General features: G+C 39.9%; 1 protein-coding gene across 1 annotated transcript in view; it reads right to left on the bottom strand.

Moving 5' to 3' along the window:
* The window catches only part of TRPM6 (transient receptor potential cation channel subfamily M member 6), a 318,859-nt gene that overhangs the window by 12,274 nt on the left and 282,105 nt on the right, over positions 1-24,480 (bottom strand). The window contains exons 36-38 of the mRNA XM_073634261.1: positions 18,602-18,807; positions 15,587-15,638; positions 3,514-3,620 (exon numbers count right to left, since the gene is read on the bottom strand). Coding sequence (XP_073490362.1) covers positions 3,514-3,620; positions 15,587-15,638; positions 18,602-18,807 — 365 coding nt within the window. The remainder of the gene's footprint in view (positions 1-3,513; positions 3,621-15,586; positions 15,639-18,601; positions 18,808-24,480) is intronic.

The following is a 24,480-nucleotide window of genomic DNA, read 5'->3' as shown; positions in this document are numbered from 1 at the left end:
CTGGTTTTGGTGTATCTAAGGAACCTGGGTCTATATGTGCACTATGGGACATGAGGTAACACTACTACAAAAGGTTAACTCGGCAGGACAAGGAAGAGTCTCCCATGCTAACTGGGAGCAGACTAGCGTCACAAAGATCTTTGTCCTGATCACAAGGTGCAGGAAGGAAAGAGTTAAGTGAGGGCACACATGAGGTCCACGCTAGGTGCTCGGTGGGACCCCAATCTGTTACTGGGAGTGAGGTAACTGAGGTACACTGGACTGTTGGATTTGGCACAGGCTCAGCATGTTCTTCGTAATGCAAAAATTAAAGTTTCAGTGTGTAGTGACATAGGACAAATCGCTTTTCATTTGCATTTATTACAGCACACAGTAAAGGTTCATCTCTAAGTCAGGGAGCTGCCTTAATGTTTGACTTTGCACATGACTGTTGTCTCCGCCTGGTCTCGGGTATTGATAGGCATGCTCCGTTTGAGAGTTCCTTTATGTACATGTGCACTGAGGTAGGGGGAAAAAAGTTTAGTGAGAGTGGGTCCCTGGAAAACATCCAGCTTTACTTGTTCCAGGTCAGTGAGTTAAAAAGCATCAAAGCAGTTCAATCAGAATAGCAGACAAGAATTTACAGAATAGGAGGTCAGCAATGGCAGCTTCCAAATGTCTCACATGACAGGTTTATTTCAGAAACAGACAACGTTCCTGGGGTGAAGATACCTACAGGTTAAAAGCATTTAAAAAAAACTTTTTTATTATTATTTCTTTGTTTTGGTTAGGTCAGTGTCCTGGTTAGAGAGATTAATTCTCTCAGTTTGTCCTGATGACCAAAAATGGGACACTAAAAAACAAATCCTAAAAGGAGTTTTAATTCTTCTATACTTTATCCAAACCAAAAAGTTATGTTTTTTTAATAAAGAGGTGCACAGCAGAATTAGATATCCAAAATAGAGTGACTCACACCAGCCAATCAGAAACCACCCTTTAACTAACTGTAGTTGTTTAAATATGGTTGCACTGGGTTGCTGCACTTTGCTTATCACCATAGCTAGTTTCATTGCTTTAAATAACAGGCCTGTATGTGTATCCAATCATTGCAGTATAGTAATGAGTATATTTATGAAGAGGATCCCAAAGTGAACAATGACAATGGTCATATGATGAATTGCACTGTTTGCTGTTGATGAGGCCCACATTTGAGAACTCTGCTCATGCCTTGCTATACCAAATAGTAATTAACAATATATAAAATACTGTTGTAGACTTCCGAAACATGTCGGGATGCATGCTATAAATCTCCATGGACTGACTTCGGTTTAACTTTGGCAGTACCTTGATTTATTAGCCTTGGTTTTGATATATTTTGATATGTATGCATATTCATGTATTATGAATTCCATTGGTGTACTTTGTATAAACATTTTTAAATGATTGTTGTCTGTTGGCAATATCTACTGTTTTGTATTTAATAAAAGTGGCACATAGTTGCCTTTTCTATATTTCTATACTTCTATACTTTTTTCTGCCTAAAAAGTCCAAGGGGGTGGCTCTTTATGCACTAGTTGCATGCTTTCCATGTTTCGTATACTGTTGTATTCCATATAGACCAGGCATCAATAAATTTGTCCCCGCCTCCTCTGCTGTCCTTCTCAGAGCAGAGAGCAGGAAGTAGGACAGCTCTGGATAGAGGGTGGGATCAGGACCTGCCGGAGTTAACTTTTCAAGTTAACCAGCAGGTGACTGGTTGCTAGAGTGCAGAGTGGTCCTAGCAACCAATCACCTGCTTGGCAATATGAAAAGTTAACTCCAGTGGCTTCCGCTCCCACCCTCTATCCAGAGCTGTCCTGCCTCCTGCTCTCTGCTTTATGTACCCGTGTAAGGTAGGAGAGTGAAACGGGGCAGAGGACATGGCTGAGGAGGGGGATGATGTGAAATGCCAGAGAAAGACATGGTTGTGGGGGGTATTAATGTGAAGGGGCAGCGGACATGGACAGACTGAATATACATGATACAACACTTAAATGGGCAGAGGACGTGGCTGTTGGGGGGTGATGTGAAGGGGGGCAGAGGATGTGTCTTTGAGGGGGGTGATGTGAAAAGGGGGCAAAGGACACCACTGTGGGGGGGGGTGATGTGAAAGAAGGCCAGAGGACATCACTGTGGGGGGTGATGTGAAGGGGAGCAGAGAACACTGCTGTCGGAGAAGTGATTTGAAAGGGAGCCAGAGGAAATCACTGTAGGGTGTGGGGGAGGGGGTAATGTGAAAGGGGCAGAGGACGCCGATGTGAAGGGGAAACTGTGACGCAAAGTGGGGGACTGTGATGTAAATGGGGGGGTTGTGATATGTAGGGGGGGCTGAGGACATTGATGTATGGGAGTGTGGTATAAGAGAAGGGAGCTGTGATATGAAGGATCGCAAAAATATGTGATTCGGACAGCGGCTGGAAAAAAGTTTTACTGATCGGACCTCTGTGAATTTGAAGTCAGTACCTTTTGTTAAACGTACCCTTTATTAAACTTACAGATCTATTTTGTGTTGAAAATATGACATTACCTTGACCTATCTGAGATCATTACAGTCTTTGTAGAGAAGCCTTTTTGGGATTTAACAGAACCATGAATCTCACACAGTTGTTTCCTAGACTGTATATAATTATTGTAAACAGAAATTCCATTTAGTTTGTACTGAGTGTATTGATTAATCACAGAAGCCAAAATGTATTCTAATGACAAAATCTGTGCTTCGGTAAATGGGTATGTTTATTTTTAGTGAATTAGGAAATTGTTGGCATTATCTGAGTGTATAAGAAATGAACAGCATGTAATGAATGCTGCCCTTGGTAGCATCACTTTTGAGGAGTATAATACAAAAAGATAAAGCGTTAGAAAAACTAGATTTCTTAGACCCACTTCAAAAGGTCTGCAATTACAAGTATGAAAACATACAGCAAACGCCCTTGAGGTTAACAAGCATCTCTAATGAAAAGGTGGGACTGCATGACTCTGCCTCGCCAAAGATAAACTGGATATAAGATCCGCATGATCTTAGCAAAACTCCAGAGGGAAGCCGGGACTTAAAATAAGAGACAGGGATAAAGAGTTTAATAACGGAATTGTTAACACCGCGCGCGCCCTTCTGACACAGTAGGGGTCACTTTAATATAATTTTGTGTTGCATGGCTGGTTATGGCAGCACTGGTGCTAGACTTCTTCTTAAAAATGATTGACAGGCCAAGGGCAGAGAGGCAGGCGCGCAGCAGCTGTACTTAATAGACTCAGCAGCAATGAAAGACTGTCTCATCATGTGCCTCATTTAATGTAAAAGTGTCAATGCTGTTTAATCTCTTCTCTGAGCAGCTCTTAAGTAAATCCCTTCCTAAACTCCTCACAGAATATTTTTATAATCTTGAAAGCAGAATGTCAGCACTGCACTGGAAATTAAACAGAAGTTACACATTTCAACAACATAATGAGCATAAAAAAGTGTTGATGGTAGTATAATCAAACAATTATAACACATACCGGGAAGTTTAAGCTTCCTGCAGCAGGAGTTGCAGCAGTGTTTGGAAACAAAGTTTGTAAGTGCGTCTTCTCCTAAATTGGCTGGCCCAAACACCATACCTCTTGACCTGTAGAAACAAACATAAAGTGTCAAAAATCACCAAATCCCTTATTAAGAAAGAGTGAAGTTTGTATACCTACACTGCGGGCACTTCACATAAGCTCCGAATCTGACAGGAAAGCTGAAAATCCCAGCTATGGTTAATGGGATCTGCTGTACAAAATGTTTAATAGATATCAACAATACTGCTTGAAAGATATACAGCAGAAAAACACGATACTGCTTTTTAAAGCTGTGAAGCTTTAAAATACTCAAATGGGTCACATACCACACCTGAAGCAAATATAACATGTGCAAAACAATCCACAATCGATATACTATTAATACTGCATTTTTACATGTTCTGGGAAATTAGCTTAACTGCGTTCCAACTGCCTTTTGACATTGTAACATAATGCTAAATTGTCACATATCTCCTCCCCCATTTCTACCCAGCAGACAGAACACAAAAACAGGAGCCCCTCTTTCTGTCACTTCACCCCCAACTGCCATCATGGGCACATTCCTGCCTATCTTCACTTTCCTTTTCACTAAAGGAAGACTTTACTCCATGCCTCAATCAGTGACTCTCTCAGTACATCACTGTCACTATTTCATGGGTTCTAAAAAAACATGTCCACGTCCTTTTATGGGTATGCTTCCACTAGCACCGTCTGGTTATTTTTCTTATAAATACACATGTTCGCCAGCACACCATAGATCTTGAATTGAAGTCCAAAACTTGTATTGCAGAGAGTTCACATCACAACAGAACTAGTGTAACCTTTTGGAGCCATGCAGGACCCCTTTGTCAGGCATGTGATGACTAATTCAAGATCCATGGTGTGCTGGCGAACATGTGTGTTTGTCTGTGATGTATCCAGTGTTCAGGTGGTGATCGCTGCAGCACTGGCTACAGAGGAGCCTCTAATCCAGGAATGTGTGCGATGGGAATATAGACAAAACTGGTTATTTTTATTGAGATCAAACAAGCCATGTTACCATTGGGGAATTTACCAATCTTGGTATCATTCAGAATATGATGCTGACTCATCAGTTTTAAGCATCTGGTGCCACTAAATTTACAAAGCACTCCTTCCTTTTCCTCTAAGCCAAATCTTTTACCTTTAACCTTGAATGGGGCATGTTTTCAAACACTTTTTGAGTAATATGTGTGGCTTCTTTTATTATTGGATCTAACTCTTTTAGAAACTACCTTTCTGGGCTTTATGCTAATTCTTCCAGTCTTTGTTTACTGGCTTTGCTTCCATATGCTAGAAGTTTACTGGACTTCAGGAAATCCTTCCCCTGACTACTCTCCTGAACCTGCAGGGGGCCTACCTTCACCCCACTCTTTACTTTTGTTATGATTAATAAGCAATTACCCATCTCATTATTATTATTATACAGGATTTATATAGCGCCAACAGTTTGCACAGCACTTTACAACATGAGGGCAGACAGTACAATTACAATACAAATCAATACAGGAGGGATCAGAGGGCCCTGCTCGTTAGACCTTACAATCTAGAAGGGAGGGTCAAGTGAAAGAAAAGGTAGTAACTGTGGGGGATGAGCTGATGGAGAAAATGAAAATACAGTTGTTAGGTGTGGGTAGGGTAGGCTTCTCTGAAGAGAAGGGTTTTCACGGATCTAAAAGCTAATAGAGTAGGAGATAAGTGGAAAGATTGGGGCAAGGCTTTCCATAGGATTGGAGAGGCTTTGGAAAAGTCCTGGAGGTGAGCATGGGAGGAGGTGACGAGGGAGCTAGAGAGCAGGAGGTCTCGAGAGGAACTAAGAGAACGAGTAGGTTGTTATTTAGAGACTAGGCTAGTGATGTAGCTGGGGGCTAAATTGTGGATGGCTTTGTAAGTAGTTGTTAGTATTTTTAATTCAATTTGTTGGGTGAGCGGAAGCCAGTGGAGGGATTGACAGAGAGGGGTAGCAGACACAGAGCGATTGTTAAGATAGATGAGTCTGGCAGCAGCATTCATGATGGATTGAAGAGGTCATAGACTATGTAGAGGTAAGACAATGAGAAGGGAGTTGCAGTAGTCGAGGCGAGAGATGACCAGCGAGTGAATTAAGAACTTTGTTGTGTCATTGGTTAGAAAGGGCCATATTTTGGAGATGTTGCAGAGGTTGAGGCAGCAAGATTTGGACAGTGATTGGACATGGTATTTTCTAGGATTACCAGAAATGTGAAATTGACTATCAGGTCTACTATCACTTTGATTGTCACCCATGGAAACCAAACTTTTCATCATTGTCAGTAGTATTAACCACTTGCCGCCCACCATATAGCAAAATGACAGCGGCAAAGTGGTTTCAATATCCTGACCGGACGTCATATGACGTCTTCAGGATATTAAGCCGCTGCTCGTCCCCGGGTGCACGCATTGCAGCGATCGTTGTTGCGGTATGTCAGTCTGACACACCGCAACTCTGATCTAGGTAAACTTTCTGACAGAGACTCTTTACCACGTGATCAGCCGTGTCCAATCACGTCTGACACATGAGGAGAGCCGATCGGCTGCTCTTCTGACGGGGGGGTCTGTGCTGATCGATTATCAGCGCAGCCCCCCTGAGGATGCCCACACTGGACCATCAGGGATGCCACCAGGGCCACCAGGGATGTCACCACCAGGTATGCCACCCTAGACCACCAGGGATGCCTATAAATGCCCACAATAGACATCACTGATTGGCAGGCATTATTGTTTGCCACTGATTGGCATCCATCAGTACCATACATTACAGTACATCAGTGCCACCTATCAGTGCCCATCCATGCCCATCTGTGCCACCTATCAGTGCCCATCCATGCTGCCTATCAGTGCCCATCTGTGCCGCCTATCAGTGCCACCTATGTGTACCCATTAGTGCTGCATATCAGTGCCACCTATCAGTGCCGCCTATCAGTGCCCCATCAGTGCCACATATTAGTGCCCATCATCAGTGCCCATCAATGCCACCTCATCAGTGCCACCTCATTGGTGCCACCTCATCGTGCCCTTTAGTGCCGCCTTATTAGTGCCCGTCAGTGCAGCCCCATCAGTGCCTATCAGTGAAGGAGAAAACTTACTTATTTACTTTTTGTTACCGAAAAAAAAAAAACATTTTTTTTTCAAAATTTTTGGTCTTTTTTTTAATTTGTTTAGCAGAAAATAAAAATCCCAGAGGTGATCAATTACCACCAAAAGAAAGCTCTATTTGTGGGAACAAAATGATAAAAATTTAGTTTGGTTACACTGTAGCATGAATACGCAATTGTCATTCAAAATGCGACAGCGCTGAAAGCTGAAAATTGGTCTGGGCAGGAAGGTGTATAAGTGCCCCGTATTAAAGTGGTTAACATTCAGTTTGTCAGCGATTGTCAGGGCCGCGTCTACAAAGGAACTATACACAATGGAGTGGTTATCTCCTGCGGCAATCTCATATTAAACCAACTTCTCATACACGACACTCCAAAGGCTACTGTCCTGATAGCTGACATTTATTACATGCAACTGATTTTTCATTAATTTCTTCAAATACATGCATGTGTTTTGTAACACATTACTTTTGACTGTTTTATGGGTCCGATTTCAATTTCTGCAGATTTCTCTATCTTGCTCAGCTCCTTGCACTTCGTGAGGGAAATCAGCTGCTGCTGCAAAAGCACCTGCTTTTACAAGCTGGCTGGCCCTTTCTCTGAAACCCCAGAAAGTCTCCATCCCATTGCTAAACACCAAGCTCTCTTGCATTATAGGTAATAAACTGTTTGCCAAACTGTACTTCTGTACTCTAATCAAAGGTACTATACATTACTAGTCCATTCATCAGATAAGTAGACACAGAAGTACATGGAGGCTCAACATGGAACAACATGGAACACATCACGGGGAACCGTTATTGATACTTAATATTCTCTTGGGGACTTCCAGCTGGCTGAGGGAATAGAGAAACTCATTCACTGAATTTTCCCAGAATCCATCTCTTAAAGGGACCTCTTGAATGCTAGAGGCAACCTCATCCTCAATTTTAACAATAGACTGGTGCTCCCATAGAGCATTGTTTTGCACCAGATCTACTACAGTTCTCCCAGAGTCAGCGGACCTTGAGCTCCTCCACAATCAACATAGCATATTCCATTATCACATTCTGCATATTCTAAGCCTGTATCTCTACAGCATACAAGTATTTCATCAATGGCAGACTGCTGTGACACAGTCTTGTTATATGAGCATGTAGCATTTAAAAAAAAGAATACCCTCACCCACCAGGGAAGCACCACATATGCATAGCTCCCAACTGTCCCTGATTTCGAGAGACTGTCCCTGATTTGGCACAATGTCCCTCTGTCCCTCTTTCTTCCTCATTGGTCCCTCATTTTGGTCTGATCTATATAGTTGTATATAAAATGCACTATTTAGCTTTCAAAAAGTGTTTCCCCGTGCCAAACCTTTCATCCAATTTCTAAATTGCTGCATTTGTAAATTTCAAAAGCCAGTAAAAGTAATAGTAGTGGTAAAAAAAAGCACTTGTGGATTGAACAAATTTTTTTTTGTAGAATTCTCTTTTAAGAGAGAGTGGCAGCCAGGGTGTGTGTCTTATGCCAACATACTTTTGCTAATAGATGTCCCTCGTTCCCATCTCAAAAAGTTGGAATGTACAGTATTTGTGATTTTATGTGATAGACCAACACAAAGTGGCACACAATTGTAAAGTGGAAGGAAAATGATAAATGGTTTTCAAAATGTTTTTACAAATAAATATGTGAAAAGTGTGGCGTGCATTTGTATTCATCCCCACTGAGTCAATACTTTGTAGAACCACCTTTCTTTGAAATTACAGCTGCAAGTCTTTTTGGGTACGTCTCTACCAGCTTTGCACATCTAGAGAGTGACATTTTTGCCTATTCTTCTTTGCAATATAGCCCAAGCTCTGTCAGATCGGATGGAGAACATCTGTGAACACCAATTTTCAAGTCTTGCCACAGATTCTCAATTGGATTTAGGTCTGGGCTTTGACTGGCCCATTCTAACACATGAATATGCTTTGATCTAAACCATTCCATTGCAGCTCTGGCTGTGTGTTTAGGGTAGTTGTCCTGTGGGACGGTGGACCTCCGCCCCAGTCTCAAGTCTTTTGCAGACTCTAACAGGTTTTCTTCTAAGATTGTGCTGTATTTGGCTCCATCCATCTTCCCATCAACTATGACCAGCTTCCCTGTTCCTGCTGAAGAAAAGGATCCCTACAACATGATACTGCCACCACCATGTTTCACGGTGGGGATGGTGTGTTCAGGGTGATGTGAGTTTTCCAGCACACATTGCATGTTGCTTTTAGGGCAAAAAGTTCAATTTTGTTTTATTTTGACCAGAGCATCTTCTTCTACATGTTTGCTGTGTCCCCCACATGGCTTCTCGCAAACTGCAAATAGGACTTCTTATGGCTTTCTTTCAACAATGGCTTTCTTCTTGCTACTCTTCCATAAAGGCCAGATTTGTGGATTGCACGACTAATAGTTGTCCTGTGGACAGATTCTCCCACCTGAGCTGTGGATCTCTGAAGCTCCTCCAGGGTGACCATGGACCTCTTGGCCGCTTCTCTGATTAATGCTCTCCTTGCCCGACCTGTCAGTGTAGGTGGACGGCCATGTCTTGGTAGGTTTGCAGTTGTGCCATACTCTTTCCATTTTCGGAGATAGATTGAACAATGCTTTGTGAGATGTTCAAAGCTTGGGATTTTTTTTATATCCTAACCCTGCTTTAAATGTCTCCACAACTTCATCCATAACCTGCCTGATGTGTTCCTTGGCCTTCATTATGCTGTTTGTTCACTAAGGTTCTCTAACAAACCTCTGAGGGCTTTACAGAACAGCTGTATTTATACTGAGCGTAAATTACACACAGGTGGACTCTATTTACTAATTAGGTGACTTCTGAGAGGCAATTGGTTCCACTAGATTTTAGTTAGGGGTAGCAGACTAAAGGGGGCTGAATACAAATGCACTTTTTAAATATTTATTTGTAAAAAAAATTGAAAACCATTTATCATTTTCCTTCCACTTCACAATTATGTGCCACTTTGTGTTGGCCTATCACAAAAAAAATCCAATAAAATACATTTATGTTTTTGGCTGTAACATGACAAAATGTGGAACATTTCAAGGGGTATGAATACTTTTTCAAGGCACTGTAAACTAGGACAAGAGAAACATAGAGATAGCATGCTCCCACTCATTGCAACACAAACATTACATTTGCCTCTGTGTTTTTTCTTGGCTTCCTACGTGGCATCCCCTTGCATGTTGTGGCACACTTACATCTCTCTGTATAACAACAGCAAGTGTACTTGCACCAGCAATTCCAGGGTAAACAGCATGCACCTCCTGGGCCGGGACAGCCACTAGCTCTCTCACAGCACTAAGAGCAGGCCTGCCTTTCTTCATAGCTAGGGTGACAGCTGCCAACAAGCATTGACAATATTCCACAGCAAACTCTAGAGCCAGTGTATTCTCTTGTCTGGGCGGATTCTCTGGCCCAAGGTGGTGAAATCCCATCAAGCCACAGAATTCTGTCTCCCACCCTTTCAAAGTCCTTGAACACCCCATCCTGCAGTCACCCTGCTACTCAGACCACAGCAGTTTTGCACAGTTCACCAAAAGATTGACACTGTCTAGTTTCTCCACTGCATGCTCTCTTCGCTTACATACACAGATTGTGCTGTCTCACGCACAGAAACACAGTTCACTTGATTGAACTTACTTCTTTAACAGGAAGATTCCAACTCTGCCTGCCTCTACCACCATATGTGGGGAATTAACTCAAATGTAGTGCTTCTAAGGGTGCAGTCCACTCAAAAAAAATTTCTTTTAAGGGCTTTTCTTGCCCACTTTTATAAAGTACAAAAAACACACAAGGATTAACCTTAGCAGGGTTACATACTTCACTTTCAGCCTCCTGGCATGCTCTTGCAGCACCGATGCTTTGGCCTCACAGGCTTCAGGCCATTCAGGCTTCAGGCCATTGTCTGTCTACCTGCAGACAATCCTCACAACTTAGACTCTTGAGTGCACGTGCGCAATCTCTGGCTTCTATCTTGCAGTCAGATGGACTCCTGGGCAGAGTGGATCCCTGAACTGCAGTCAGCACCCCATATTAAGAGGGCTGTGCACTCCTTCATAATCAGGATGATGGAAACATGGAACTAAGGTTGGAGGCTTAATCTCTCCCAAGTCTCTACAAAGCCTCCGGGCTCCAGGATCTGAACTGGGTTTTACCAATCACTGAGAAAAGCAACAAGCTTGTTTTCCTTCTACAAGAGGCATATATCATAGAGCACCTCACCCTCACCTGTATGGATGAAAACCCTATGTGACACATGTACCTTTCATGACTGTGCAATAAAGTCCCATCCCTGGTTAGCAATTTCTTGCATGCCTAATTGTGCTCCAACTTCCTTTTTACACCATGACATAGTGCTAGTCTGTCACAATGTGTACAAAAACAGTTAGAATGAAGCATGAATAATATGCAATTCCGTTTTGCATCTGGTTGTCATTGTTTCTTTGAACATCTGCTGTAAGCTTAGTAAATATCAACATTGGAAAGATCAGGTTAGGGTATAGATTTTACCCCCTTCCTGACCAGAGCACTTTTTACAATGTGGCACTGTGTCAGTTTAACTAACAATTGCGTGGTCATTCGACGCTGTACCCAAATGAAATTTGCGTCCTTTTTTTCCCACAAATAGAGCTTTCTTTTAGTGGTATTTGATCACCTCTGCGATTTTTTATTTTTTTGTGCTATAAACAAAAAAAAGCGACAATTTTGAAAAAAAAATATTTTTTACTTTTTGCTATAATAAATATTCCCCACATTTAAAAAAAAAATGAATTTCTTCATTAGTTTAGGCCAATATATATTCTTCTACATATTTTTGGTAAAAAAAATTGCAATAAGCGTATATTGATTGGTTTGCGCAAACGTTATAGCATCTACAAACTATGGGAAAGAGTTATGGCATTTTTATTATTTTTTTTTACTAGTAATGGCGGTGATCTGCAATTTTTAGCAGTACTGCGACATTGCGACGTACAGGTCGGACACTTTAGACACTATTTTTGGACCATTCACATTTATACAGCGATCAGTGCTATACAAATGCATTGATTACTATGTAAATGTCACTGGCAGGGAAGGGGTTAACACTAGAGAGTGAGCAAGGGGTTAACTGTGTGTTCCCTTAGCGTGTTCTAACTGTGTGGGGATGGGAATGACTAGGAGAGGAGACATATAGTTTTTCCTACTTAGTAGGAACAAACGATATGTTTCCTCTTCCCTGACAGCACAGGGATTTGTGTTTTTACACACACAAATCCCTGTACTGGTGCTCATGCACTCGATAGCGTAGATAAACATCTAAAAAAGCCAGACCCATTCTGGAAAAGCATTCTTAGGACAGATAAAACTAAGATTAATCTGTACCAGAATGACGGGAAGAAAAAAGTGTGGAGAAGGCTTGGAACAGCTCATGATCCAAAGCACACAACATCATCTGTAAAACATGGTGGAGGCAGTGTGATGGCATTGGCATGCATGGCTTCCAGTGGCACTGGGTCATTGGTGTTTATTGATGATGTGACAGAAGACAGAAGCAGCCGGATGAATTCTGCAATGTCAGCCCAGATTCAGCCAAATGCAGTAAAGTTGATTTGACGGCGCTTCGCAGTACAGATGGACAATGATCCAAAACACACTGCAAAAGCAACCCAGGAGCTTTTGAAGGAAAAGAAGTGGAATATTCTGAAATGGCTGAGTCAATCACCTGATCTCAACTCAACTGAGCATGTATTTCACTTGCTGAAGGCAAAACTAAAGGCATTAGAACCCACATACAGAGAACAACTGAAGACAGCTGCAGATAGAACCTGGAAAAGCATCACAAAGGAGGAAACCCAGTCATTGGTAATGTCCATGGGTTCCAGACTTCAGGCAGTCATTGCCAGTAAAGGATTCTCAACATAACATTAAAAATTAACATTTTATTTATGATTATATTCATTTATCCAATTACATTTGAGCCCCTGAAAATGGGGGACTGTGTATAAAAATGGTTGCAGTTCCTAAAATTTGTACTTTATTTTTATGTTCAACCCGTTTTAAATCTGAAAGTCTGCACTTCAAATTCATTTGGATTGTTTCGTTTTAATTGTATTCTGGTGGCTACAGAGTCAAAGGTATGAAAATTGTGCCTGTGTCCAAATATACAGTGGGGACGGAAAGTATTCAGACCCCCTTAAATTTTTCACTCTTTGTTATATTGCAGCCATTTGCTAAAATTATTTAAGTTAATTTTTTTTCCTCATTAATGTACACACAGCGCCCCATATTGACAGAAAAACACCAAATTGTTGACATTTTTGCAGATTTATTAAAAAAGAAAAACAGAAATAGCACATGGTCCTAGATATTCAGACCCTTTGCTCAGTATTTAGTAGAAGCACCCTTTTGATCTAATACAGCCATGAGTATTTTTGGGAAAGATGCAACAAGTTTTTCACACCTGGATTTGGGGATCCTCTGCCCTTCCTCCTTGCAGATCCTCTCCAGTTCTGTCAGGTTGGATGGTAAACGTTGGTGGACAGCCATTTTTAGGTCTCTCCAGAGATGCTCAATTGGGTTTAAGTCAAGGCTCTGGGTGGGCCATTCAAGAACAGTCACAAAGTTGTTGTGAAGCCACTCCTTTATTATTTTAGCTGTGTGCTTAAGGTCATTGTCTTGTTGGAAGGTAAACCTTTGGCCCAGTCTGAGGTCCTGAGCACTCTAGAGAAGGTTTTCCAGGCTATCCCTGTACTTGGCCGCATTCATCTTTCCCTCGATTGCAACCAGTTGTCCTGTCCCTGCAGCTGAAAAACACCCCCACAGCATGATGCTGCCACCACCATGCTTCACTGTTGGGACTGTATTGGACAGGTGATGAGCAGTGCCTGATTTTCTCCACACATACCACTTAAAATTAAGGCCAAAAAGTTCTATCTTGGTCTCATCAGACCAGAGAATCTTATTTCTCACCATCTCGGAGTCCTTCAGGTGTTTTGTTAGCAAACTCCATGTGGGCTTTCATGTATCTTATGGCCACTCTGCCATAAAGCCACGACTGGTTGAGGGCTGCAGTGATGGTTGACTTTCTACAACTTTCTCCCATCTCCCGACTGCATCTCTGGAGCTCAGCCACAGTGATCTTTGGGTTCTTCTTTACCTCTCTCAACAAGGCTCTTCTCCCCGGATAGCTCAGTTTGGCCGGATGGCCAGCTCTAGGAAGGGTTCTGGTCGTCCCAAACGTCTTCCATTTAAGGATTATGGAGGCCACTGTGCTTTTAGGAACCTTAAGTACAGCAGAATTTTTTTGTAACCTTGGCTAGATCTGTGCCTTACCACAATTCTGTCTCTGAGCTCTTCAGGCAGTTCCTTTGATCTCATGAGTCTCATTTGCTCTGACATGCACTGTGAGCTGTAAGGTCTTATATAGACAGGTGTGTGGCTTTCCTAATCAAGTCCAATCAGTATAGTCAAACACAGCTGGACTCAAATGAAGGTGTAGAACCATCTCAAGGATGATCAGAAGAAATGGACAGCACCTGAGTTAAATATATGAGTGTCACCGCAAAGGGTCTGAATACTTAGGACCATGTGATATTTCAGTTTTTCTTTTTTAATAAATCTGCAAAAATGTCAACAATTCTGTGTTTTTCTGTCAATATGGGGTGCTGTGTGTACATTAATGAGGAAAAAAAATGAACTTAAATGATTTTAGCAAATTGCTGCAATATAACAAAGAGTGAAAAATTTAAGGGGGTCTGAATATTTTCCGTCCCCACTGTATATGAACCTAATGGTATGTTCCTTACTAAAGAACATTATTTTTATCGAGTTGTTATGGGTAAAGTTCTGCTTTAAACATGTTGCTTTGTTTTACATGGAGGCACTTTACATCATTGTGCAAAGCAGAAAAATGTACTTATCTTACTTCTCTCTCTCTCTCTCTCAGTGTGAATGTTAATGTGCAGGTCATTGTAGGAGAGTAGTACAAGGGATGATTGAGGTACTTTTTTAAAAATTCATGCAAGTATTCTAATGAATATATTAGTGGATTTTTTTTTATCTGCTTACACATACAGTTTAATGATGTACGTACATCCTTCTTTTATTGGACTACTATGTTATCTGCCTGTATACTGAAATTGTACTATTCATATTGAAAATGCAGTGATACCAGATGCAAATCAATGGCACCTATAATTCTTTCTAAAGCAAGTTCATGGATGCACAACTATTTATACAGCATCTGGCACATGAAACTCTTGTTCTGCTGTCATTCATGTAATGTGCATTGTCTTTAGCTTGGAAGCGCAGACTCTCTGGGAATGTTGTAATTTCATGCAACACAAGTGGAAACTATTTAATTAGTCCAATAACAAAGTGGTATAGACAACAACAGCTCTTCTCCAGCTCAGAAAGGTCCCAGGGTACAATCTCAGCTCTCCCTCAGATACCAGATGAGAGTTCCCAGGAGGCACTGCAATTCTACTCACTGAAGACAACTTGTTTCTCCTCACAAATAAAAGGATGTTCATGAAACCAAAGAGTCTCACATAAAGTAGGCTGTGTCTGCCACAGCGACAGAGAAAGAAAAATAATGACAGCAGTAATTTCACGGATGCTGTACTAATTTGTGCGGTTGTGTTAGTCTGTCATCCGGTAACATGGAAATATAGATGTTCTAGCTGATTACACTCACAATTGTTCCAATTACTCAAACAGTAAAACACTTTTAAATATACTGTGCTTGTTTAATTGTGGATTAAGACAGGCAGTCTGTGATGTGAAAGGCAGCAATCTGCAGAAAACCGTCCGTGATGAGGACAGATGGACAGACAATCTCTACTGAACGCTACATCGGCTTTTGTATTTTCAGTGGCAGCTTGTAAAGTAAGATTAAACTTACTGCTTGTCTTCCGGTTTAATAACAGATGGATCTGTAAGATTTTCCCCAACACCTGTAAGAAAAACCAAGAGAAATATATACAGTTCATGAATACTGGCCTTTAGAAATGAGCAGTGAGGGTTGTGTTAGTGAATGGAGGTGAGGCAGTTAAAAAATTTCAAAATCTTTGTCACCATTGAGCCATTTATGTACAGTTTAACAAAAGCAGGAGACTCCAGATTAATTCAGGGTCACCCTTCAATGATTGTTTCTGAAGTGCCAAAATGCTGGTGAAATCATTGATGACCGCTTTACTACACAATGATTGATGTCACTATGATCCAGTATTCTGTTCAGGTTTCTTTATGCATATTACATATACACGGAAACATCAATCATTATTTTATCATTTCATACTGTAATCAGGATTATGAAGTGGAATAATAAGCCCTTTGTGAGATTGATATTTCAGCTGCGTTGTATTTTGGTCAATTTTCTATATAGATAGTAGGCCCCCCAAAATATATTTTAAAAGCTTTCAATTACCAAATTGTGTTTTTTTGTTCTGGTAGGTGCTAGAAACCCTACAGACAATAGGTGGCATAGAGAAGAGATTCTGAACAGTGAATTATTGTAAAAGCCACTTTGGATTTATATATGGAAAGCCAGATAAAGCTGCCATGGTATAAAAATCCTTTAAAGAGAGAGAGAGAGAGAGAGACATCTGCTGTATATATCAAGTACATGCAGTTTAGGATTTCTATTTTTGATAATCAAAAGATTTTATGAAACCTTTCACTTAACGTGAGCAAGATGTTTAGGGTTACACAGAGACCCAAATGTATCAATTTAAAAAAAAAAACATCAGACTGACAAATATTAATTTGTTGTCTTGACATATTGTCTATTTTTTTTTGGTTTGAAACTCTGCAAATTTTAAATGTTGCAATAACGTGTTAAGGCACACCGCATTAAGGCAGCTAATTCATTTTGAATACGGCATCCTAAAGTGTATGTAAATCCTGCATATGACATTCACTTTTTTGCTCCATTTGGTCTTTTAAATACACCATTAAAAGCATTTTGTTATGTCCATTTACAAATCTAGTCTAGTGCAAAAAATAGTTGTTTCTGCAGGAAATCTAGTGCTGCTCTGCATCATGGGCCCTCTACAGTGTTATCTCAAGCAGCCTTATCAGCTCTGGGATTTGTAGCCCTAATACACATTGTGTCTTAAAGTGGTAGTAAACTCTGTTCTATCACTTGTACCTACAGGCAAGTCCATAGTAAGGCTTACCTGTGGGTACTGTGAATATTAGGAGATATTCAGGATGCATGCAGCCAGTGACATTACCGGCGCATGCCAGACCTTCAGAGCCCATGCCATAAACGGTGGCTCCCGTGCGCATGCACAAGAGAGATGTCATCGCACCCCTGGCCACTCATGAAACCGGAGGACGCAAACCAGGAAGGAAGACCGGGGAAAGATGTCAGCCCTCTCATCAGTAACAGGGCGGCGCTAGAGGGCTTCGTTCTAAGGTAAGTCTCTTACAATGCATGCAATGCATGCAATGCATGCGATGCATACTAGCATCATGATGCATACTAGAATGCGATGCATACTAGCACATTATGACTTTGCCTTGCAGGGGATTCTTTTTTCAGCCACTGTGGTTTACTATTGCTTTAAGGTGACCACACTGCTTCTCCATAGAGACAGTACAATGAGTGAGCGTAGTCACCCTAGAACAGGAAGTGTGTTAGTGGCAAAATGATGTGAAAAAGCCTGAAAAAATGAGTTAGTCCATTCTAGATGTCTCAATGTTTTATGGTTGTTAGGTTTAGTCACCCACTGTCTTTTGCTGGTAACTGGCTATTACTAACTTGCCTACCTCTGCCTTCCGGAGTTTTCATTTTTATCATACATAGAGTAAGACTCCCCTTGCTGTAGCAGAAGAAGTAATACCTCAAAGCAGAGGTACCAGAAAAGAACCATAGTAGAGAAACCTTATATCTCATGATTTTACTCTTTTTGGTATCTTCCAAATGCAGAAATATTAGGTTTTTGTAGACTTACCCATGAACCAAAATAATACTGAGAAATGGTTGTTAACTTGCTGGCTGAATCTTAAAGTCACCACAGGGGCTGCCCGCCTATAAAAGAGCCCCAGCCAACCGCTGTGGTTCCCCCTACCAACCTGTAGGTTTTACGCACCCCAGCCTGTAAACATCCGAGCTTCTAGTGAGTTCTGCGCTGCTTCTGCTGGTTGTTTTGGTTCTTCCCACTGTCTCGTACGTCAGGACTGTATGCACAAAATGATAGGAGGAACCATAGCGGCCCAGCGAGGGGTGCAAGAATTCGACTCATTCAGTCAAATGCTTGCAGCAACTGGAGAAATGAGAAGCAGCAGATTTTCCTTACAAGCAAAGGCGGCCAAATAAACATGGGCTTTTTGTAAAAGTGACCTTATGGCAAGAGGTTAATTTTACCAAGAACATCAGTGGACAAATTAAATTTGGATGTATTTAGCCTAACTCCAGCCAAATAGTTTTTTCTCTAGTTTTGAAAAGAGGAAAATCTTCCTTCACTTCCTATGCCTGTTACACCAGGGCAAGAAATGTGTGAAGCAGTTGTCACTGGACAGATAGGCCCAGACAAGAAGCTAGTTTTGACAGCAAATCTTCGCAACAGGGACATGGACACTAATAAACACATGACACGGTCTCTAGCCCCATCTGATCTATCCAAAACAAAATAAAAGGTTTTGGTGGGCTTTAAGACAAATGATTGTATCCCAACAAAGAACTGTCATTAACAACATAATTTTATTTCTGTTTCTTCTGTCTCTCATTCTAATAACTTTGTTCATGAATTGCATGTTCCATGAATCTTTGACTTCTCTTTGTTTTTTTTTTCCACAAAATTTTATTGAAGTGAATAAAACATACAGATGTACATTTTCACAGATGATGTCAAAAGATTAATTAGAAACTCTTTGTTGTACATGTATGTCATTTAAAAAGTACAAACATTACCTTGTAGGTCCAAAACAAGCAGTTCTCCTCTTGTATATTCATATGTCCAGTGAGAAAAGGATAACAGGGCCTCCTCCAATAAAGTAGTGGGGGTGATTTCATCTCCATTGTTGTTGTTATATTTACGAAATTCTCCAGTAATGTATTTTTCTATTGTCAGCCATTGGTTTGCAGAATGACAATAGATAAGAAAGACTTCTAAGAACCTGAAATCACAATAAAACTGGTTAGGAATCTTATTCATAACTAGTTGCATAAGTAACCTTTACATTATAAAGTGCAGAACATTGTTTCAAATATACCTTTTGTGAGATAATATGCTGCACATGAAAAGATGTTGTCTGAATATCCATCATTTATTTGGAAAATAAATCTATTTAGCATAACTTCAAAAATGTAAGATTTTGTTCATTTACAACACAGTTTGCATAATTTGAACTGTGTTAGTAAAATAGAATTCCATAAAGGATTTTCAAGTTAACAATGTAACTACATTTTTAGCAAGGTTGCCCTTGAAATGTTTCCATGAATGTGAAATTCACCTTTGCTTTAACTAAAATGGACCTCAGTAAATATAAAACCATCCTATCAAACAATATGAATGCCGTTCTGTTTTAGAAAGAAGGGTTTGTTGCCGCAAACTTTCCAAACTTCAGAAAATTGGTTGTCATAATCTCAGAACTCTAATGCCGCATACACACGATCGGATTTTCCAACGGGAAATGTTGGATGTGAGCGTGTTGGCTGAAAGTCTGACCGTGTGTATGCTCCATCGAACATTTGCTGTTGGACTTTCCACCAACAAATGTTGGCTAGCAGGTTCTCAAATTTTCCGCCAACAAAAGTTTGTTGTCAGAAAGTTTGATCGTGTGCACACAAGCTCAGGCACAAAAGTTCACGCATGCTCAGAATCAAGTACGAGCCAGAGGCGCTTGGTCCTGTAAAACTAGTGTTCGTAATAGAGATATCACATTTGTCACGCGGCAAATTATGAAATCTTGTTAAATATATTTATTGAGTTTTCACAGAAGAAGAAATAAAATGATACAATACATGGATACATATCAATCATCAGAAGATCTTTGCAGTATGATAAAAAAGATAAATAAATAAGTTAATAAAATGAAGTAATTTTAGAGATATCTTACAACCATATTTACTATACACTAGTTGGGATTCTAGATGTAAGATTAGAGAAATAAATCAAGTTATTAGACTAAGTATCCATAGGAATATTTTAGGAAATAATAAAAGAAAAGGAGAGGGAGGAGAGATAAAGATGGAAAGAAGGAAAGAAGAGAAAAAAAAAAAAAAAGAGAGTTTCCCGGGATGATGATCCAGCTCTCATTAGGTATACAAATATAATATATATTTCAGTAATAATATGATATATATCTTAGTGTGGTAACAACAGAGATTGGTCAAAATCTGTAGGGAGGTAGTTTTTAACCCATGGTTGCCAAATTTTGCGAAATGTATTTATTTTATTTTCTTCAATAGCTGTCATCTTGGCGTATAAAAGTGCTCTGTTCATTCTGTGTTTAGCTTCAGCAAGAATTAGATTTTGGGACTTCCACGCCTTGGCAATCGTTTGTTTAGCTGCAGTGCTAAGTTGTATAAACAATTGGAATTGAGTATGGGTGAGTATTGTGGGTTTAAGGTTTAGGAATGCCGTTGCAGGATCTGGAGGAATCGTGATTTCCAGGGCTTTAGAAGCCATAAGAAATATATTCTTCCAGAATTCTTCAACTACGGGGCATTGCCACCATATGTGAAAATGTGTTCCTGCTGTGTCACATCCTCTAAAGCAATTAGGTGAATATGTGGGGACAAATTTAGCTATTCTAGCTGGTACAAGGTACCAGCGTGCTAGAACCTTGTAATTAGTTTCTACAGCAAAACAATTTGGAGAGGAAGTTTTGGTGGCTGACCATATATTCGACCAATCTTGTTTATTAAACACTCGATTCATATCTTGTGCCCATTTAGTTGTGTATGAGGGTAGAAACTCACTAGATATCATATTAAGTTGGAAATATAATATTGAGATAAGTCCTCTAATGTGTGGATCACTTATACAAATCCGCTCAAATTGAGTCATTTGATTAAGAGTTGAGCCTGTACTAAGAAGTGGTTCATAAAAATTTTTAATTTGTAAATATCGAAATATTTCAGTTTTAGGTAACCCAAAGGTTTCACATAGTACAGGAAATGTATAAATAGCTTTAGTCGAGGAAAGATTGTATAAACAAGTCAGGTTCGTAGAGGTCCATGCAGAGAATGATTTTGGGAATTTCCAGGCAGGATAAAAGGCTGGATTATTAAGAAATGAAAGCAAGGGATTATGTGTTGATTGAAGATTATGTGCAAATTTACATTTATCCCATACTGCTAGGGTCTGTTTCGTCATAGGATTAGAAAGATGTATTCTATCAGCAGGACAGAGCTAAAACATATTTGCCACTGAGATAGGGTCACTTTCCACCGATTCAATAGGTACCCATAGGGGAGCTTCTACAGAAGTATGATACTTGGGTATAAGTGCTAGCTGTGCAGCGTAGAAATAGGAGGAAAAGTTGGGCAATCCCAAACCACCACTCAATTTATTAGGGTAAAGCGTAGATTTAGGTATACGAGGTTTGGTGGTACCCCAAATGAAGGACATAACTCTACGTTGAGTAAGTCTAAGAAAGTAAGATGGTAAAGAAACAGGGAGTACCCTAAATAAATATAAGAATTTCGGCAGGATTGACATCTTTACCGCATTAATCCTTCCCAACCATGACAATGATAGAAGAGCCCATTGTTTCAGGAAGCCAGAAGTTTGTTTAAGGAGGGGTAAGTAATTTGCCGCAAAAAGGTCTTTAAGAGAGATTGTGAGTTTTATTCCTAGGTATGGAAGCAGCTTTGGAACTCAAGTAAAGGGTAAGGAAGTTTGTGCCTGCCGAAGTTCTAATTGAGATAAGGAAATATTTAATGCATTTGATTTTGTTGGATTAACATGTAGTCCTGATATTTGGGCAAAATTATCTAGTGTTTTTAGTAGATTAGGGGTGGATATATGGGGATGAGACAAAAATATGAGAATGTCATCCGCAAAGAGACATAGTTTATGGTGATAACAACCTAGTTCAATACCTTTAATGTCAGGATTGGTTCTAATAAGGTGTGCCAGGGGTTCTATTATTAGGGCCAAAAGTAGAGGGGAAAGAGGGCATCCTTGTCTAGTGCCTCTTTTGATATCAATCATTGTTGACTTATAGCCTGCATATTTCATATATGCTCTAGGATTATTGTATAAGGATGAGACCCAGGTTAAAAAATTGTTTCCAAATCCCCATTTACCAAGGACATATTCCATATAAGGCCACGTAACCGAATCGAATGCTTTCCTTATGTCTAAGGATACAAGGCAAGCTGGGATTCGTCTAGTTTTAGCCACATTAATAAGTAAGAGTGCTCTCCTGATATTATCTCCAGCTTGGCATTTAGGCATAAAGCCTGTTTGGTCTTTATGGATTAGTAGGCCAATAATATTATTCAGTCTAGTGGCCAAAATGTTAGCAATTAATTTTATATTGAGATTTAGGAGGGATATAGGATGATAATTAGTCCAGGATGTGGAGTCAGAATGTGGTTTGGGGATCATTGCTATTATAGAGGTGAGAGTCTCTGTTCTAAATGAGTTACCTTTAAGGATCGAATTGAAGGCTTTAGTTAAGACAGGTGTTAATATTGATGCAAATTGTCTATAATATGTTGCCGAAAATCCATCTGGGCCTGGTCTTTTACATAATTTTAAAGATTTTATTGCGTTAAGGACTTCAGTATCTGTAATTAGACATTCAAGAAGATCTTTCTGTTGTTGATCAAGGTTAGGAAGCGTGATATTGGAGAACAGTGTGTCTGCTTTAGTTTTATCAAAATTTGAGGCAGAAGAATATAGTTTAGATAATTTAGAGCGAAAAATTTCATGTATTTTCACTGGGTTACTAGTGTAAGATTCCCAGGATACTTTCAATCTGATAGGTGTACGTATATGTTGTGAATTTTTTAAAATTCTGGCCATAGGTGTATCAGGTTTATTTGCCCTGCGATATTGAACATGCTGGCGTTTACTTATAAGTTTATCTGCGGTATCAGTAAGAAAAAGATCTAGATCCAGGCGGGCTTTTTCTAGTTTGTTACTGTTGGTAGCATTCGGGGAGGTTTGAAAAGTTTGATGACAGTCATTAAAGGTAGATTCAAGTTTTGCAAACAACAGTTTGCGTTCTCTTTTAAGGTTAGTTGCTTGTTGTATCAGTCTACCCCTAATGACTACCTTGTGCGCCTCCCATAATGTAATAGCAGAGACACCGTCTGTATCATTGGATTTTAGGTAATCAGAAAGTGCTTTTTCAATCTCAACACAATGAGAAGGGTGGGTCAGAATTGAATCGTTTATACACCAAGTGGTATCGTGTGATCTAGGAATTGTGGAAGCAATGGTAATGAATACTGCGCAGTGGTCTGTCCATGTAAAAGGAATGATTTTGGATGATATGATTTCTGGTAGCATACTTGACGGGATTAGAATATGATCTATTCGTGAAAAAGAGTTATGCGGATAAGAATAATGAGTGAAGCGCCTACTAATAGGGTTCATCTCTCGCCAAGTATCTACCAGGCTATGAGTGGTGAGTAGATGTTGAAAAGTTAGGTTTATTGAGTTTGTGGTAGGTCCAGGGGGAGATTTATCTAAGAACGAGAAAATAGTAGCATTAGAATCCCCACAAATAACAACAGTACCAAACTTATGTACTTCTATAAGTTGAAAAAGGTGGGATAAGAAAGCAGTTGGGCGTTTGTTAGGGGCATAATAAGACACAATAGTAATAGGATTATCAGAAATAAATCCTGTTAGGAGAACATATCGTCCTTCAGGGTCTGTTATTTTGGATACAAGGTTAAACGGAGTGGAACGGTGAAAACCAATGAGAGTTCCGCGCTGTTTAACCGTAGCGGAAGCAGTATAGAATTGTGGATATGATGATGAAAGAAATTTGGGATAAACTTTGTCAGTAAAATGCGTTTCCTGCAAACATATAATATTAGCTTTTTTCATAGCAAAAGAGCGTAAAGCCTTGGTTCGCTTATGTGGAGTATTAAACCCCTGTACATTTAATGACAAGATATTTATAGGAGCCATAAGACAACGAATGCGAATATTATAGCATAACAAGCAGAGTACTCACCGAGAGCCAGGATCACCAACCCGAGAGTCAGGAGGGAATAGCAAAGATTAAAGAAAGAAGCAATAGAATAGAAAAAGAAAAAAGGAGAGGAGAATCGAACAAACCCAATATGAAGACAATTTAGCAGTATATAAAGGCTAAAAAATAGGGTGTTGGAGTTTCTCAGGAGAGTTTTTAGAACTCTCTGAGAGGGTCCGGGACCACCAATAGAGACCCCCATAACAATGGTAGGAGTCCTTAGGTGGAATAAAGGGCAACAAGAAATTCCTAAGGGATGTATAACATCGGAGGACCACAGGAACTATTCCATTACTATCATGGTAAAATTTTGCTTAAATTGTTACAAAAAAAGAAAAAATAAAGTTCAAAAACTTGAGAGGAAAAAAAAAACAGAAAAAAGTTAATATACAAAAATAAAAAAAAATATTTAAAAAAAATATATTTTTGTAACATAACAGTAGTATGTAGCCATAACTCATTTTAGTCATGAATATGGTCAGTTTATTAACTCTGTCAGCATACTGTGCTGGAAAAAAGTAGCAAGGACAAATAACTAGTCTGGCTTAGATTGTCAGTCCATTGAATCCTCATTGTTTGGTGGTGAATGTTCATATCGACCTCGCTTGTTAAGATTTTGATGGGAAG

Source organism: Aquarana catesbeiana, linkage group LG01 (assembly GCF_042186555.1).
Source record: "Aquarana catesbeiana isolate 2022-GZ linkage group LG01, ASM4218655v1, whole genome shotgun sequence".
NCBI classification, from domain to species: Eukaryota; Metazoa; Chordata; class Amphibia; order Anura; family Ranidae; genus Aquarana; species Aquarana catesbeiana.
The sequence above is the reverse complement of the archived record's forward strand: the minus strand, read 5'-3'. Positions and strand labels throughout refer to the sequence as shown.